Source organism: Sus scrofa, chromosome 4, assembly GCF_054392235.1.
Source record: "Sus scrofa isolate SSC_HxYL_T2T_F1_AM1 chromosome 4, Sscrofa_HxYL_maternal_Yorkshire_Landrace_v2.0, whole genome shotgun sequence".
NCBI lineage: Eukaryota > Metazoa > Chordata > Mammalia > Artiodactyla > Suidae > Sus > Sus scrofa.
In genome coordinates this window covers 73,240,048-73,257,487 of record NC_139386.1, presented here as the reverse complement: position 1 = coordinate 73,257,487, position 17,440 = coordinate 73,240,048, and the positions used below count along the sequence as shown (strand labels likewise).

General features: G+C 40.9%; 1 protein-coding gene across 4 annotated transcripts in view; it reads left to right on the top strand.

Moving 5' to 3' along the window:
- MTFR1 (mitochondrial fission regulator 1) overlaps positions 1-13,156 on the top strand; it is a 66,758-nt gene extending 53,602 nt beyond the window's left edge. For all 4 annotated transcript variants that reach the window (XM_085022288.1, XM_003125605.5, XM_005663053.4 and 1 more), the window contains exons 5-8: positions 7,466-7,701; positions 9,392-9,659; positions 10,551-10,719; positions 11,604-13,156. In XM_085022288.1, coding sequence (XP_084878414.1) covers positions 7,466-7,701; positions 9,392-9,659; positions 10,551-10,719; positions 11,604-11,672 — 742 coding nt within the window. In that variant the 3' untranslated portion in view covers positions 11,673-13,156. The remainder of the gene's footprint in view (positions 1-7,465; positions 7,702-9,391; positions 9,660-10,550; positions 10,720-11,603) is intronic.
- Positions 13,157-17,440: the final 4,284 nt, after the last annotated feature.

Sequence of the window (17,440 nt, the reverse complement as noted above, 5' to 3'; positions counted from 1 at the left end):
AGCAAGCAGGCTGGCTTGCTACAGCTCCGTGGGTACAGTGTAGACCAGGAGACAATGGATCAGAGCAAGACGGTTTCCTACTCAGAGCACAGCAGACAGCAAGTGTTATTCATTCCCATTTTAATCTTATTTATTTGACCCTAGACATTAATAAGGAACATTAATAAAGTACTGCATTCAAGGGAGAAATGTCATTTCTGCTAAATACTACTTTTAGGAAGATCCAGCTTTTAAAACACAAAACAAGAGGCTTGTGTTGACTAGAGCCTAGAATAGCTAATGTGATGATTCCCATAGTCCTCTGGGTCTGCAGCGTCCCTGCAGTGCTGCGTTTTCTCCATTATCCATCCTTTCATGGACTACTTCCCTCTGTAAAATATTTCCCCAGACAAGTTGTCTTTATCCAACTAATTGCTCACTTTGGAAAGCTTGTTGATTATCTTCCCAACTTTGTGTCTTTGAGGAACTAAATTACCAGCTTCCTCCCTCCCCCATATCCTATTGACAGTAGTGTATATTTCTACCTTTCTGGGTATACTCAACTCAGATAGGGAGGGTCAGTAAATATCTGGGGAATACCACCTTTCCTAGGGCACTGGGTTTACTTTAAAACCATCTGAGGAGTTCCCGTCTTGGCGCAGTGGCTAACGAATCTGACTAAGAACCATGGGGTTGCAGGTTCGATCCCTGGCCTTGCTCAGTGGGTTAACGATCTGGCATTGCCGTGAGCTGTGGTGTAGGTTGCAGACATGGCTCGGATCCCGAGTTGCTGTGGCTCTGGTGTAGGCCGGTGGCTACAGCTCCGATTAGACCCCTAGCCTGGGAACCTCCATATGCTGAGGGAAGCGGCCCTAGAAAAGGCAAAAAGACAAAAAGAAATAAAAATAAATAAAATAAAAATAAAACCATCTGAGACTTGGGGTTTTCTTTACTGTAAGATAAGGAAGAGGAATCCAGAGGTGCATTACATTTAATTGAGGATTTTCTTTGAAATGGTCAGTGGAGATTAAAAAGCCCTTCATGTTTGTGTACATCGTGCTCTGAAAATTGCTGCTAGCATTGAAGAGATGAGAGGGCTAGACAGTTCATGTGCAGTGCTGCTCTGAATGGGGTCTTCAACCTTGTGACACAAGGCACTTTGGGGCCAAAGTCAAATCAGAGAGGTAGAAATCTTGTCAGTGGAAGTTGATATGCAGAAATGCTTTCAAGAAACGATCATATATATATATGTTGGCTGTTTGTCGTCTTCTTTCTGGAAAAATCCATACGCGATGCCTCTCGTTCTTTTTTTGTTTTTGTTTTGTTTCTTAAGATTTCTTTGAATTATATACAAAAATTCTAGTAGAAAAGAGCATTCCTCTTAGTTTGGATTACTTTTGCCTCTATATTCTAGTTCTTAGTAGCCTTCTATTCTGGAGGATGGCAAAACAGACTGGTTCTGGGAATAAATTATTTGTTAGACTGCTTTAAAAAACAGATGTCTGTGGGAAAAGCATGTGTGTATTTGTAGTTTTAAAGGACGGGACGTATCTTCTAATTTTCATAAAATCTAAACTTTTCCTTACACAGGAATATTACAGAGCAACTCTTTGTTTTTGGTTCTTGAGCTCTAAATGTCTTTGAGATGACATGATCATTTCAGGGTTATTTTCCTTTTTCAGTTTCTAAAAATCCACATTTCTTAATAATTACTTTGAACCCATATCTGTCAACAGTATTTCACATAGGGAAATGCAGAATCTATACCAAAGCTATATAGACATAAAATATAGATGATCTGACACTTAAATCATTTTGCTAAAAGTCCTAAACTTTTTTTTCTCTTACCCAGGCACACTAGTTTTCAAGATTAATAATTGCTTATCCTTAATTCTCAGCAGGCAAAAAAACAAAAGGATAAAATTCATCTGTGGGAGTTAGGGGGAGAGGTAGAAGCTTAATTATTCATTCTTAAACACTGTAGTCTGCTGCTCATTATTCATTAATTTTCTCTTAAAATTTATTTTGGCTAGAAGATATCAAAGGAAGCTATATAAACATGGCTCGTAGTTGATCTCTTAATCCAAATTGTCATATTATTTTAATTTTGGATATTAAAGATAGATTGTACATGGAATTTGAAGATCAGTTTACTTGAATGATAACTTTTTGTCTTTTTATTGTGTGTGTGTCTTTCCAGGGCTGTACCCGCGGCATATGGAGGTTCCCAGGCTAGGGGTCTAATCAGAGCTGGCCTATGCCACAGTCATAGCAACACATCTGCTACCTACACCACAGCTCATGGCAACACCAGATCCTTAACCCACTGAGCGAGGCCAGGGACTGAACCTGTAATCTCATGGTTCCTTGTTGGATTCATTAACCACTAGCCATGACAGGAACTCTGAATGATAACATTTTTTTTTTTTTTTTCTGTCTTTTTGCCATTTCTTGGGCTGCTCCCGCGGCATATGGAGGTTCCCAGGCTAGGGGTCTAATCAGAGCTGTAGCTGCCAGCCTATGCCAGAGCCACAGCAACGTGGGATCCGAGCTGCATCTGTGACCTACACCACAGCTCACGGCAACGCCGGATCCTTAACCCACGGAGCAAGGTCAGGGATCGAACCCGCAACCTCATGGTTCCTAGTCGGATTCGTTAACCACTGCGCCACGACGGGAACTCCCTGAATGGTAACATTTTAATACAAACTTAAAAGCATTTAATACTTCTGGATCCTGTGACCTAGGAGGGTATACTCAACTAAAGTGACTACTTGTCTTGAATAAACAGTGACGATAATATTATCACTAAAGATTCTGGCATTCAAAATTTATCTTTATTTGCTGTTATAACATAGACTTCATGGGAATCTCTGCACTCATACATAATATGAAAACAAATCATCATCCTCACTTTCATTCCCAGCAAAATATTGATTCTTTTAGGTAAGTTGGTAAGTTAGAAAAATTCAGCTTTCATGGAAAATGGACAGCAGTCGAGGGAGAGATGAGATGAGATTGGCAGGTTCTCTGTTCCCCTCTCTACAGTTCCACTGCCACCCACTTGTCACCTCCAGATGCTCTGCCCCTGACGCCGCTGGCACTCTGCTTCTAGTCCATCTATTGCTCTAAACCAATCTCTGTTTCTGTTCCTCTGCCTTCTTTTTCCACTGTTGTTCTGAACAAGTGTGATCTTTAATTCTGCATTTATTTGAGATTTCTGTATTTTACTCAGATCTGTAAGACTAGAATTCTGTCTCTGTCAGTATCCTACCTACCGGTAGTTCTTCTAGTTCTCCTTCTTTTTCTTTTCTTTTCTTTTTTTGTTTTTTTTAGGGCTGCACTTGAAGCATATGGAAGTTCCTAGCTAGGGGTCAAATTGGAGCTACAGCTGCCGGCCTACACCACAGCCACAGCAATGTGGGATCTGAGCCATATCTGCCACCTACACCACAGCTCACAGCAACACCAGATCCCTGATTCACTGAGCAAGGCCAGTGATTGAACGCACATCCTCATTGATGGTAGTTGGATTCGTTTCCACTACACCACACCGGGAACTCCATCCCTAGTTCTAAGAAGTACTATTTTTATTTTTTTAATTTTTTTTTCATTATTAAGTATAGTTGATTTACAATGTATCATCATTTTCTGTTGTACAGCAAAGTGACCCAGTCACACACAGTTACCTGTGCTGTACAATAGGACCCCATTGCCCATCCATTCCAAATGTTACACTTTGCATTCCTGAACCCCAAACTGGTACACCCTACTCCCTCCCCTCTCCCTCCTGGCAACCACAAGTTTGCTCTCCATGTCTGTGATCTGTTTCTGTTTCGTAGATAAGATCATCTCTGCCACATTTTTAGATTCCACATATAAGTGATATCATATGTTTTTCTCTTTCTGACCTACTTCACTTAGTATGAGAATCTCTAGTTCCATCCATGTTGCTGCAGATGGGATTATTCTGTCCTTTTTTGTGGCTGAGTAGTATTTCATTGTTTATGTGTACCACATCTAAGAAGGTTTGTTTGTGTTTTTTTTGCTCTTTAGGGCTGCACCTGTAGCATATAGAAGTTCCCAGGCTGGGGTCAGATTGGAGCTAAAGCTGCCAAAGTGTGCCACAGCCACAGCAACTTTGGATACAAGCTGCATCTGTAGCCTACACCACAGCTCATGGCAACACCATATTCTTAACCCACTGAGTGAGGCCAGGGATTAAACATGAATCCTTATGGATATTAGTTTGGTTCATAAGCTGCTAAGCCACAACAGGAACTCCAAGTAGTATTTTTAAAAATTATTGTGTTCAGTTTTATTAAAAATATAAAAAGTGGAGTTCCCGTCGTGGCGCAGTGGTTAACGAATCCGACTAGGAACCATGAGGTTGCGGGTTCGGTCCCTGCCCTTGCTCAGTGGGTTAACGATCCGGCGTTGCCATAAGCTGTGGTTGCAGATTTGGCTCCGATCCCGAGTTGCTGTGCCTCTGGTGTAGGCTGGTGGCTACAGCTCCGATTCAACCCCTAGCCTGGGAACCTCCATATGCCGCAGGAGCGGCCCAAGAAATAGCAACAACAACAACAACAACAACAAAAAGACACAAAAGACAAAAAAAAAAAAAAATATATATATATATATATATATAAAAAGTTATCAGTATAGTTGAGGAAGCATATTAAATGAGAATATTTTACATTAAATAAAATTACTCTTATGTAAATATCCTCCCCCCAAAAAACTTCTTTAAGTAGATTGGCTAATTTTTTTTTTTTTTTTTTTTTTTTTTTTTTTTTTTTTTTTTTTTTTTTTTTGCCTTTTCTAGGGCTGCTTCCGAGGCATATGGAGGTTCCCAGGCTAGGGGTCTAATCGGAGCTGTTGCTTCCGGCCTATGCCACAGCAACTCGGGGTCTGAGCTGCATCTGCGACCTACACCACAGCTCAGGGCAACGCCAGATCCTTAACCCACTGAGCAAGGCCAGGGATTGAACCCACAACCTCATGGTTCCTAGTTGGATTTGTTAACCACTGAGCCATGATGGGAACTCCTAGATTGGCTAATTTTTATCTACTTTTAATTTAACATTTATTGTATAGAAATGTTTAACAAAATTATTTGATCTACCCTATGAAATATAGGTAGAAATCAGAATTCATTGTTATAGCAACAAAAGCCACTGTGATTTTTTTAATTTTAAAATTAAAGTAGAATTAAAATTATTAATTCTATTAAAATTATTTTATTTATTGTAGGTTGGAAAGAGCACATGCATCTAGTCTCTAACTTATAAAATGTATAATCTTTCAAAGAATATATTTAATTAGGGCATTAATATTATTTCTTATAAAGGTTTTTACCTTTGTTTAATCTGCATGTACTTTTTAGACATTTCATCTCCTATTTCTTCCTAGTATGAGTCTAAGAAAGGGAATGGTGGTAAAAGCTTCGCAAGCCTAACATATTTCCCTACCCCACAAATATTCCAAATTAAATCAAGTGAATAAAGTTAGTATTATTAAACTTGGTTGCTAGGTAATCTGAAGTAGGGCTAGGTAATCAACTGGGACAATTATTCTCCAAATATTTTTGTTTAGTAATATTACAGATAAAAAACAATTTGCAAGCATCCTCTATGTGTGGTAGTAGTCGGATTAATAGGGCACAATCAAAACTAGACATGAAGAAAAACACCTGAATTCAGTGCATAATACTAAAAGCTCAAGATCCAAGGATTCACTCATTCAGAACACAAGGTAGAATGAATTATCACAGCTCTCAAGCAAGGATTAGGTAGCAACTTCCAGTTAAAGCAAAACCAACACAAAATGTGGGTGTGTTTGTTGTTGTTTTGGTTTTTTAGGGACACGGCCATGGCGTATGTAAGTTCCCAGGCCAGGGGTTGAATCGTAGCTACAGCTGCTGGCCTGCACCACAGCCACTGCAATGCAGAATCTGAGCCACGCCTGCGACTTACACCATAGTTCTTGGCAACACCGTATTCTTAACCCACTGAGCAAGGCCAGGGATCAGACCTGCATCCTCATTAACAGGATTAAGTTTGACTGAAACAGAAGCCCAAAATGATGGTAATTGAACTTTATTTTTCTCTCAAGTCAGAAACATCTACAGTGGATAGTCTGAAGCTGACAGTGGCTACTTACACTGTGTCCTCAGGGACCTAGCCAGGCTCTTTACCATCCTTAGCTTTGGCTTTCGTGTCAAGGTTAGACTCTGGCCCTGGGTGACTCTTAAGGCTTAGGAAGAGGGGGTGGAGCTAGAGGTGACAGGACTTCTCTTTCAGGGACAGGGGTTCTCTCCCTCTTAGCAGCCTTCCTGGGTGGCCCACTAACATTCTGCCTCCTTCTAGGGAACCCATACTTGGTCACAGGACCACACAAGTCTGAGGGAAACGGATGTGTTAATGAATTTGTGGTGATTATTTCAAAATGTATACACATATCAAATCATCATGCTGTACCTCCCTAATACACACAGTATTTATCAATCATCCCTCATTAAAGGTGGAAGAAGAAAAAAGAGGGTTTGGAGGCCAGAATAACCTAACAGAAATAGTAGAAAATAGGAAGAAATGGATAAGTATATAAATGGACAGTTGAAAAGAAATCTGAATTTTATTCTCAACCCCAGAAGACTTCTTCTATGTGGAGCTGTGGAGCAGTGCATGTTAGAAAACATTTCTTTACACCCAAGTGAAAATGAGACCAGCTATATGATTACTGCATGGGTTCAGTTATAATGATTACTTTTTTCTCCTTTTTAGTTTGTTATGCTGCAGTTTGCCTGATATTGTTATAGTATGCCTTGTAGTTTGGTATATTTTATCACATGTGGAAGACACTAACATTGAAATGCATAAACCAAGACCCTGGGAAAGAGCTAATGGATTATTGATTTGATTTTCATCTATAACTAGTAATTACTTTACCAATTTTAAGAGCATAAAAAGTTGCTTCAGGAGTTGCCGTTGTGGTTCAGTAGATTAAGAACCTGACAGTGGGTTAAGGATCTGGCATTGCCGTGAGCTGTGGTGTAGGTTGCAGATGTGGCTGAGATCTGGCATTGCTGTGGCTGTGGTGTAGGCTCACAGGTACAGCTCTGGTTATTCCCCTAGCCTGGGAACTTCCATATGCCACAGGTGTGGCCCTAAAGACAAAAAAGTTGCTTTACCTTACTTAGTTCAAACCACTGAAACAAAACATAAAAAATGTTGGACTCTGCGATGCCTCTTGATAGTGTTGGCTTGGGCACAAGGGATTAAGAAGAATGATGGTAACAAGACACCTGGCCTGGTGTGTATCTGCATCAGGTTGACAAGCGCTTTATTGATTTGAAAACTTATAGCAGAGGATTTATGTAAGGTCAGTCTGAAAAGTTCTCAGATGTTATATCCTGATTAACTTTGAAGTGATGCTTTTTTGTATTCCTTTCAAAGCCTGTGACAGCCAACCTTCTGTTTCCTTACAGGGCGGAGGTCAGGTCAAGGCAGCCCCTTCAGGATGAACTTCCCTTCTTTGAGCAGCCCCCAAGCAGGCAGTTTTCCTTCCCAAGCCTGTCTCCAGAAGAGCCTCAGCTGCAGACCACGATACTGGCCAACGAGGAAGCACTGCAGAAGATCTGTGCCCTTGAGAGTGAACTTGCTGCTCTCAGAGCTCAGATCGCTAAAATTGTGACCCTGCAGGAACAGCAAAATCTCAGTGCAGGTCTGTACAGCCCACATTTGTTGTAACCAGCAAACTGGAAACTAGGAGAATGCCACTAATCTTAAAGTTTATTGGCAAGTAACACCCATTGGGCTTGTTAGAAAATCAGGGTTTTGCCCTCTTTATGTGGTTCAGTACAGGAGCCAGTCCAGTTTATGTGGTTCTTGTTTTGAATAATCTTAATGCTATCAGAGAGGATGATGAGTATATTTTGATAACACAAAACATACAGACATTGCAGTTGAATTGCTTCTCATAGGAATGCTATGGGAATCTTAGTTGTCTGTGATAATAGTGGCATTTGTGTCAGACATGAGGTCCTCGAAAAACTGCCCTGACAGGTTGAGTGCTATTTACTTACCTATATGTCCTAAGGCAAGTAGTTGGCTTTTCTACCACCCTTTCCTGCTCTGAGATGGAGAGAGTAGTACCTGTGTCATGGAGTTATTGCAGGAGTAAAGGTAGAAATTATATAAAATGTCTATCACACAGTAACTACTTAGTTCTTTCTCTTCCTCTTGCTCAGAGTGGAAACTGAATTCAGGTCCTCAGACTCCTGGTCTAGTACTGTTGGTTTTATTTGTGTGGCATTGTCACTTTGGAGAAGAAACCGTAGCCTTAAAATCCTAATCTGTGAACCTGTTAGCAAGTAGTGGTGGTTTTTCCTAGTGTTCCTGAGTCCTGATGAGACTCGGTATACACCAACTGTAAAGGTTGTGGGATAGGACAGTTACTCTGTATCTAAGCCACTTTGCTTGTGGTCCTAGAGTTTAATGTAACCCACATGGAAACCCAAATCTGATCAAGACAGAGGATGAATACAGGGCGGGCAACTGGTATTTTTACTTAAGGAAAATTTGTGTGTAACTTTCTAAAAACCAAAGCCCTGCCCTTTTCTTTTTTGAACTATAAACTGCATGTCTCTTTTGCTTTACCTCCCTCTTCTGGCAGACTAGGAAAACTGCTTAAATAGTGAGATAATTGGGGGATTTTTGTTAGATGTTCTATTTACAATCCAAATCCCTTGAGTAAAACTCGTGTGTGTAGTTCCCCCTAATCACTATGGTTCACCCAAATAACAACTCTCTAACCTCCAATTATGCAGAAAGGTGAATTTTTAGGTCCTTATTTTAGAACCATTTCAACTTCTTCGTGTTTTGGAAATTATAATTTTTTTTTTCTTCCAGAATTTTGTTCAATAAATATAAAACATTTAAACACATTCTCGTCAGTGCACATTCCGGTTAATGTTTAAATAAGTCTTGCATGAAAATATACTTAAAATGAACTACAAATTTACCAAATAGTTTTTTCAAATAGCTGCTCTAGTACTAAACTGTCAAACAGCATATACTGAAGATAGTTATGTGTTCAGTACAGACGCTGCCCTTTTCATCTGAAAGTAGGTACACCCTGTGCGGCAGTCAGACTGGCACGTTTGATGTCACAATGGCATCCTCTTAGGTTGAATGGAATGTTTCCATCTGGAGAGTTTGGAATTAAATGAAACAGTGACTGAGATTCAGACAGTAGAGTCTAACCAAGTGACTGAAACTTCCTTTCTACTTTTGTAACTGAGATTCTTTTTAAGGATATAGTTTTCAGGTATAAAGTCCTCAACATAAATTTGCTTTTAAAATATTTTGTCTATTATTACCAGGATTAAATGGATTTCTCCTTATTTCTGTAGGTGATTTAGATTCTACCACATCTGTTGCCACAGCACCGCCCTCTGTCCCACCAGCTCCCCCTCTGCCGCCTCCCCCTCCACCCCCTCCCCTCCCCCCATCAGGGTTCCACCAAAACACATCAGTTATTGATCTGATTAAGGAACGAAAGGAGAAAAACGCCCGTGCTGGGAAGACTTCAGTCAAGAACAGTCCAAAGAAACCTGCTATGCCAAATATGCTCGAGATCCTTAAAGACATGAATAGTGTGAAACTGCGGTCAGTAAAAAGGTGAGTATACATTATCTTCTTTCTCACATAAAATCAAGTACTAGGCTTCTTCAGAACTTTTTTATAACATGACTACCATGAATAGTTCTAAGTTTTTCATTTAAAAAAGATAGGCCTTGGAGTTCCCACCGTGGTGCAGTGGGTTAAGAATCCGATTGCAATAGCTCAGGTCACTGCAGAGGTGTGGGTTAGATTCCCAGCCTGGCACCATGGGTTAAAGGATCTGGAGTTGCCACATCTGCAGGGAGGGTTGTAGCCGCAGCTCATATTGAATCCCTGGCCTAGGAACTTCCATATGCCATGGATGTGGCCAGCAAATTAAAAAAAAAAAAAGGCCCTCAGTGGCTCCTATATGCCATTAATTAAGAGATTAGCAAAATAAACTCATCCCAGTACTTTCTAATTCTTCCTCCTCTGCCTTCAAATCCTATTGTGCAGTCACTCACCCAGGCCAGCAGTGTTGCGGACCTGCTGTGGTCGTCACCAGGCTTGGGGAGAATGGCTGTTTACTGGGAACGTTTTTCTCTATTTATTTATTCACTTTTACACATGAAAAGATCCCAGGCCAGGAACTGAATCCGAGCCACAGCTGCAGCAATGTCTGATCCTTCAACCCCCTGCACCAAGTTAGGGATTGAATCCATGCCTTCACAGCAACCTGAGCCACTGCTGTGGGATTCTTAACCTCCTTCTGTGGCAGGAGCTCCTCACTGGGCACCTTTGTGCTCTTTTTATGGAGCCTTAAACCCTTCACAAGGAGGAGGGTTTTCACCCCATTGCATCAGTATTCATCATTGTCTGTTGAGTATCTGAGGCTAGAGAGGTGCTTCCCGGGGGTGGGGGGGAACGCCAGCATTGAAATGCCCCTTGGTTTTCGTTCACTTCTCTAAGGTCAGACCAGGATGCAAAGCCCAAACCAGTGGATGCTGCTGACCCTGCTGCCCTCATAGCAGAGGCTCTGAAAAGGAAGTTTGCTTATCGGTATCGAAGTGATAGCCAAGGTGAAGCTGAAAAAGGAATTCCAAAGTCTGAACCAGAGGTCTCCCCAGAAAGAGTGTTGGTGAGTACTGGGCAGACCCCTCTCAAGTTCACGCCGTGCTGCACACCTACATCTTATAAGACATTCAGCCATGTCCTCTGGAAGGTTGGAAAGGATGTGCTGTGGGATTTAGTCCCTCCCTGCTGCTAGGGGGTACGTGCCGGGAGCATAAAGAAGGAAGCAAAAGTTAAGCCCTGGTTTCACTACTTAGCGTCTACAATGTTAAATTTTCCATGCTCTGTTTTATTTATATTTAAGCATAATGAAGTGAAATTCATTTCAATAAAATTTATATCTTAGGACTATATATATGTAGTGATAGAGACAGGAGAGCTCATTTTCTCTTAGAGTACCTGTGAAAGTCTTCTAAAGAGGGAGAGAGATTTGATCAGGGCCTCGGGCAGGATGTGGGCCATGGTGTAGGTGGAGACTGAGCAGATTTCCTGGAAGCTCTCCAATACTAATTTATACATTCCCTTTTTCCAACTTACTGTCCTGGGGAATATGTGCTTATCTATTCCAGAGAGGCAGATAGCTTAGAAATTCTGGCATCTTTGAAACACTTCAGACGTTGAAAAGAAACTCTGCCCCTTCCTTCATTTTACTCAAAGTAAAGAGGACTAAGCTAGACTCTTGCTAAAATGATTGTAGTTTTCTTTTCTAGAAAGTAATTTGGCTACGTTTTTGTCTTTCACTCTATTACTATGTTGTGCTTATAACAACTAATATGTTGTGTTTATAACAACCTGCCAGTTCATAAAGGTTTTAATATTATCTAGCTGCTTAGTTTTTCATGCACAAAATACTCAGCCCTTTGATCCACGATGGAGACGGGGGTTGGGTGATGGGAAAGGGAGCATATGGCTATTTTGACGTGAACCAGTGTCTTTCTGTTTCTCTTCTAGTTTGGGCCACACATGTTGAAGTCTACAGGAAAAATGAAGGCTTTAATTGAAAACGTTTCAACTTCCTAACAGACAGTGAACTGAGAAAGACTCTCCTAGTTCTGCTGCTGGTTTGTTAGGGCTATTTGGCTAGTAGAAATCAACACTATTTGGTAAATGCCTGAATTTAGTATTCAGTGGTCTCCTTTTAAGTTTCATTAGAGGATTAAGCTGTAACAAAAGCACTCTGCTTTTAAGAGAAGGTCAGTTCTCAAGTTTTCCATAACATATGTATATTCTGACATAACATGATTTTAACCTATAGCTAGGATGTTTAGGTTTTCAGTCTTGAAAACAACTATTTGGATTTCAGAAAAAAGAATGGACATTTGTAGATGTCAGTTTTTAATTCCTAACACTAATTTATCTGTACAGATGTTTTATGTGCATATATTTGGATATGAAATAGGTAAATTTAAGCAGTGGCAGCAATGAGGGTGTGTTAGTGTCATTCCTTTTCAATGATCATTTCTATTTAATGACGGAACAGCTGGTATTATCCAAGTTGTTGAGTGAACGTGCGAGGTTGGACTATCTTCTTGCCTTGAACAGAACTTTTAGCATAGATTCTCGCTCACATTTTCATGGAGATGGGGTTTGAGTAAGGAACCAGACAATGTTTGCTGCTGAAATTCCATAATGCTTTCCTTTAGAGGGAAGTCAAGGATCATGAAAACTGTTTTCACCCAGTGCCATCCAGTGCTGAGGAAGAAAATGTAGTTTTCAAATAGTGAGGAATGAAATTATTGAATTAAATATCTTTTTAAGTAAAACCAGAATGTACCATCTTCTTTTTCTTTCAGCTTAATACTTTTGGAAATGTCAGCCTAATGGAGTTTAAAATATTTTAATACTGGTCAAAATAGTAGCTTTATAATTAAACATTGAATAGGCAAAAGAATTTTCTGTAAGTTGCTGATCATTGGTCAGAATGCTGCTCTGTTGAATTACATTGTGCAGCATAAACCTGAGGCGATTTATTAGGAAGTGTGGAGCTGCCCTTCTCACCCAGGGCTTCTAAGGAATTGCTACAAGGATTTGTTAAAATGCTTCATAAGTTTTCATGATTTTCTGTATTTCTGTTAAACTCAGCTATTGTTAATGCCAGAATCTCCTACTATGAATAAGTGCTTGGATTTATTTAAACCTAGTGAAAAAAAGTTCTATCTCCTGGGGGGATTAGGAGAGGGGAAGAATAGACATTTAAGTTATTAAAAAAAATGTGCAATGTTCTAAATAATAGCAAATACTAGCTGAGGTACTTTTCATGGTTTGGTCATTCAGCTTAAATTTGAACTTGGCTTATTTTACATGTTGTTGATGTACATTATTTCTGATTGTTTTATATGGTTTAAAAGTTCTGCCTTTAAAGAAATTCAGAGAATTCGCCTGATACAAATATAAATTTCTTAGGAGGTCAAAGTATGTGTATCAGTATTGAAATATAAAAAGTCCAGTGCTCCAATATAAGGAAGTTACTGTTTTGAAATAAAGCAAACTTACTTTCCTTGGGCCATAAGTGTTTTCTTCTTCTTTACAACAGGCGGAATTCTTTTTTTATATTATACATGCAGATTCTTTAGAATAATTTGCTTTCTGCATTTTTCAAGTGGAAATATATTCCTTAAAGTCACCTCCTCTCCTTCATCTTCCTCCTAAAGGGATTTCAGTATAAAAGAGAAAGGCAGTCACCTGGGCTACATGTCCTCAGGGTTCTTCTCATCCTCTGGGACTGGGGAAACCATTGGCCTGTCTTTCCCCAGAGCTGTCCCATTCACAATATCTGAAGTGAAAGACCTTAAAACTTGTTAAGCTCTACATTTTATAGCTGAAGCTCAAAAAGTTAAGTAACCGGTATAGTATTTTCTCTACCGTGATTCTGACTAGTCCAGGGACTCATTCTACATAGCTGACCCCTGAAGACATGAAGGTCAAGGGCACTGACTCCCCCTCATCCTCAGTCAAAAATCCACGAATTGTTCTCTGAGCCCCAGCAACAAAGGCCTTGATAATGACTCACCCAAGGGCGGGGCAGGACGCTCAAACAGTGAGGCTCGAATCAGGACTCACCTTTTAGTTTCTTTGATTCCACACAGTGTGATTGACATCTTTTAAAGATCTGTAAAATGAAAATACAGGTACTTTATTTATTGAAACAGGTCCACATAAGTGGACGGATGAAGTGCAAAACCCTTGTTTAAGGGTCCGCTGTATACATCCCGAGCACTGGACTTGGAGTGAAACATGATCCACGTTTGTGATCCTGGCCAAATCACACCTCTGTTTTTCAAAATGGGAGTAACGCTCAGTCCAAAAAATTATGAGGATTAAATAATGGTTTTGAACATGTTCTATGAATGGTAGACTGTTAAAAAAAAGTTATTACATCATTTTACACGAGGTCACTGGTTCTCCTAGGACAACGGGTCCCTGGCGCCTGGAAAAGGTGTCATCCTGTGCATGGACCTGGGGAGGGCGGTAGGTCTCCGTCTTCAGCTCGGCTTGTCTTTCCAGTCGCAGGCCCTTCTGCAGAAGAATCCTAGTTCAGCTGTTGGTTTGTTAGGGCTCTCTGGCTAGTAGAAAGCAACACTAAATGTCTGAATTTAGTATCCAACAGTCTCCTTTTAAGTCTCATTAGAGGGATTAAGGTGCAACAAAGGGAATCCTGTCCTCTCGCTGTGCTGAGAATTCCCAGGAGTCTTCCTCTCAGTGGTGGAAGAAGAAAACACAGGTGACAACTGCTGGAAAGGGCTTGGAAAAACCATCCTCTGATAACTTCTCCAGAAATAGAAGTGTTCTCTGGGCTAGAACTAGCAGATAAAAGTTTAAACTTTCAGGCAGTATGACCTGGAAACCTTAATGTTCCTCTAGCAGGAGCTTCTCAAAACTTATCTCCTCTGGTAGATTCTACAGCCTTTTCTAAAGGTCACAGAGAGGTCCTTCCGTAAGCTTAAAGTGTAACACAAGTGTACCTCAGATCTTCTCAGGAAGGTAAATGATGAGCCAAAGGGTGCCTCCCATTCCATCGCAAACCCCTGTGGCTGTTAGAGGGCAGGCCAGTCCCTCCTAACTGCTCTCTCCCTGGCTAGAATAGCCATAACTCGGGGAGAGAAAAACCCTTCCCAGTAGGACTCTTACCAGAGGTACGAACAGCCTTCTGCTCAGCCTTCTTTCCTCTTCATCGAAGGATGACAAAGGAGGAGCATTCGAGTGCTGGGGCCTTTACTCTGTCCCACCACTGTTGGCAGGGAGGGTGGCGAGCACACCTGATCTCTCTAACCCAGCTCTACACCAGACTGCCCAGGGCTGGGCCTCTGCCTTCCCTCTGCAAGGGGACACCTGGTGATGCAGAGCCTGGTCCGTGACCCAGGATACAGCCTGGATAAGCTGGTCCAGATCTTCCCACAGGAATTCCAACAGGAAACCTTGAGAGTGGGGCACAGGTGGAACCCGGCACGCAAAGAAGGATGACATGGGGTACAAGTGTAGCCCTGTGCAACTTACACAAAACAGATGATGAGGAAATGAACAAGGCCATTGATTCAGCACTGAACTGTGTCAATACATTATTTTTAAGAGACATTTTACAGGTTAGAAAGCCTTTCCAAACATTAGATGAGTCTCTACTACATGACAAACCCAAACCTGGCCTATTTAGCCTTAGAGACGATGCTGCAAAGAAGGGAAGACAGGATGAAGAGCAGGAGTGTAGGAAGCTGCAGCTCAGGTTCCGCTTCCTACAGCCTCATGAGGGCGTGTCTTAACGTCATGAACATGAACCCTTGTGCTCAGCCCCAGTGAACCCGCAGATCAGCGTGAATCTGTTCCCCACGGTGGAAAAGGTTGTGATGATTCTCAGATGGAAATTCAAGTTTGGTTTTCTGCAAATGCTTAATGTAGGAACTTTAAACAGTCCTTTATGATACTTTAAAAAGCTTACAGAACTTAAAAATTTTTTTAGCTAAAATAAAGCACCTTGCAGTATCATGCAGCCTCCCAATTCCTTATAGAACATGGCTCAACAGTGAAGAAACAATTTATGCTCAAAAGTCTCAAGTAATGCATAGCTTAAAGATAAAAGTTAATACAAGACAAACTTTCCTAACAAGACTATTGACGGGTCCAGTGGAAAGCTGCAAGAGGCCAGTAAGTCACTGTGCTTCAGTTTTAAATTACAGCTAAATAGAATCTAGTATTAAAAATAGGGGTGTTTCTGTTTCCCTACCATTCATTCTGTCAAACTTCAAGATAGGTGTCAGGATGACCTAAAGTGTAAGCATAAAGGTAGAAAGTATTACTATGATTGATGAAAGTATCTTACTAAAAGGGTATTTGAACACCCGTAACTTACTTTTAAAGCTAAATGATTTTTTACCAGTCATGGATGTTAATAAGATTCAAGAATTACTTGGGAGTTCCCATCGTGGCTCAGTGGTTAACGAATCTGACTGGGAACCATGAGGTTTTGGGTTTGATCCCTGGCCTCGCTCAGTGAGTTAAGGATCCAGCGTTGCTGTGGCTGTGGTGTAGGCCAGCAGCTATAGCTCTGACTGGACCTCTAGAGCCTGGGAACCTCCACGTGCCGTGAGTGCAGCCCTAGAAAAGACAAAAAGACCAAAAAAAACAAAAAACAAAAAAACCTTGAACTGGGAGTTCCCACTGTGGCCAGGGGTTAAGGATCCAGCATTGTGACAGCTGTGGCCTAGGTCATAGATTCAATCATTGGCCCTCGGGGAACTTGCACATGCTGTGGGTGCAGAAAAAAAAAAAAAAAAAAAAAACCCACAAAAAAAACACTAGAAATGGTGTTATTTTCATCAACGAAATCATTCATTCTCTCCAGTGATACTGCAACACTTTGCACTCCATTTTGTACAATATGGAAAGCTACTGTATTATATGACAAACGCCTTTCACACGTTTTTATCACCGTATGTTTTGAGAACAGAGGTCATGTTTTATAATTTCTAATAGCTTTATTACATCCAGTGCAGAGCTCTGCACATGACAGGAACACATACTATGACTACACGACTTTAGCATAGGGTAGTTTCAACATAATTGCTCATAATGACAGAATGAGAACTAAAAAGGAAATACAACACCAAGTTAACCTGTTCAACATCTGTTGGCACAGTTTACGCTCGCCCTACGCTGAGCACAAGCAACACGACGGTAAAGGAGACACCTGTGTGCCCCCAGCAGCCCACCTCCAAGGAGTGGTTACTGCCCCCGGAGACCACAGACCGCTGGGGGTCTCCCAGAAGACAGGTTGTCTGCAAAGCCTAGCACATACCTGGACAACTGTGTTTCAAGTGTTTGCTGATATGTGGTGATTCGTGTGCACATTTATCATCCCAAGCAGGAGATACTGACCCGAAAGAGATTTAAACAAACCAGACATTTAAAAAAGCACACGTGGAAAACACTATAAACCTCCAATACGAAAGTTTTAAAGTTTTAAGAAAACTGAAAGCTTGAAGAGTCGAGAAAGCTTTTTGGAAAGAGGTACGTCATAGGAATCTTCGAAGAATTACTAGCACTTCTAACCTGTACCTAAGGTACAAATACATTTCAAAGGCTTGCAAGGGACATAAAATATTTGCTTCTTTTATACAAAGAGGCTCATTATAAACCATCACCTTTACAGAGTATAAATATTGACCAGGAATCAGATTTTTGTTTTGCTAAGCTCAGGCTTACCAAAATTTCTCTTGTTTTGCTAAGCTCAGGCTTACCAAAATTTCTCTCCAAGGACCGTTAGCCTAGAGCAGATGAGCTGTACCACCACTAAAGCT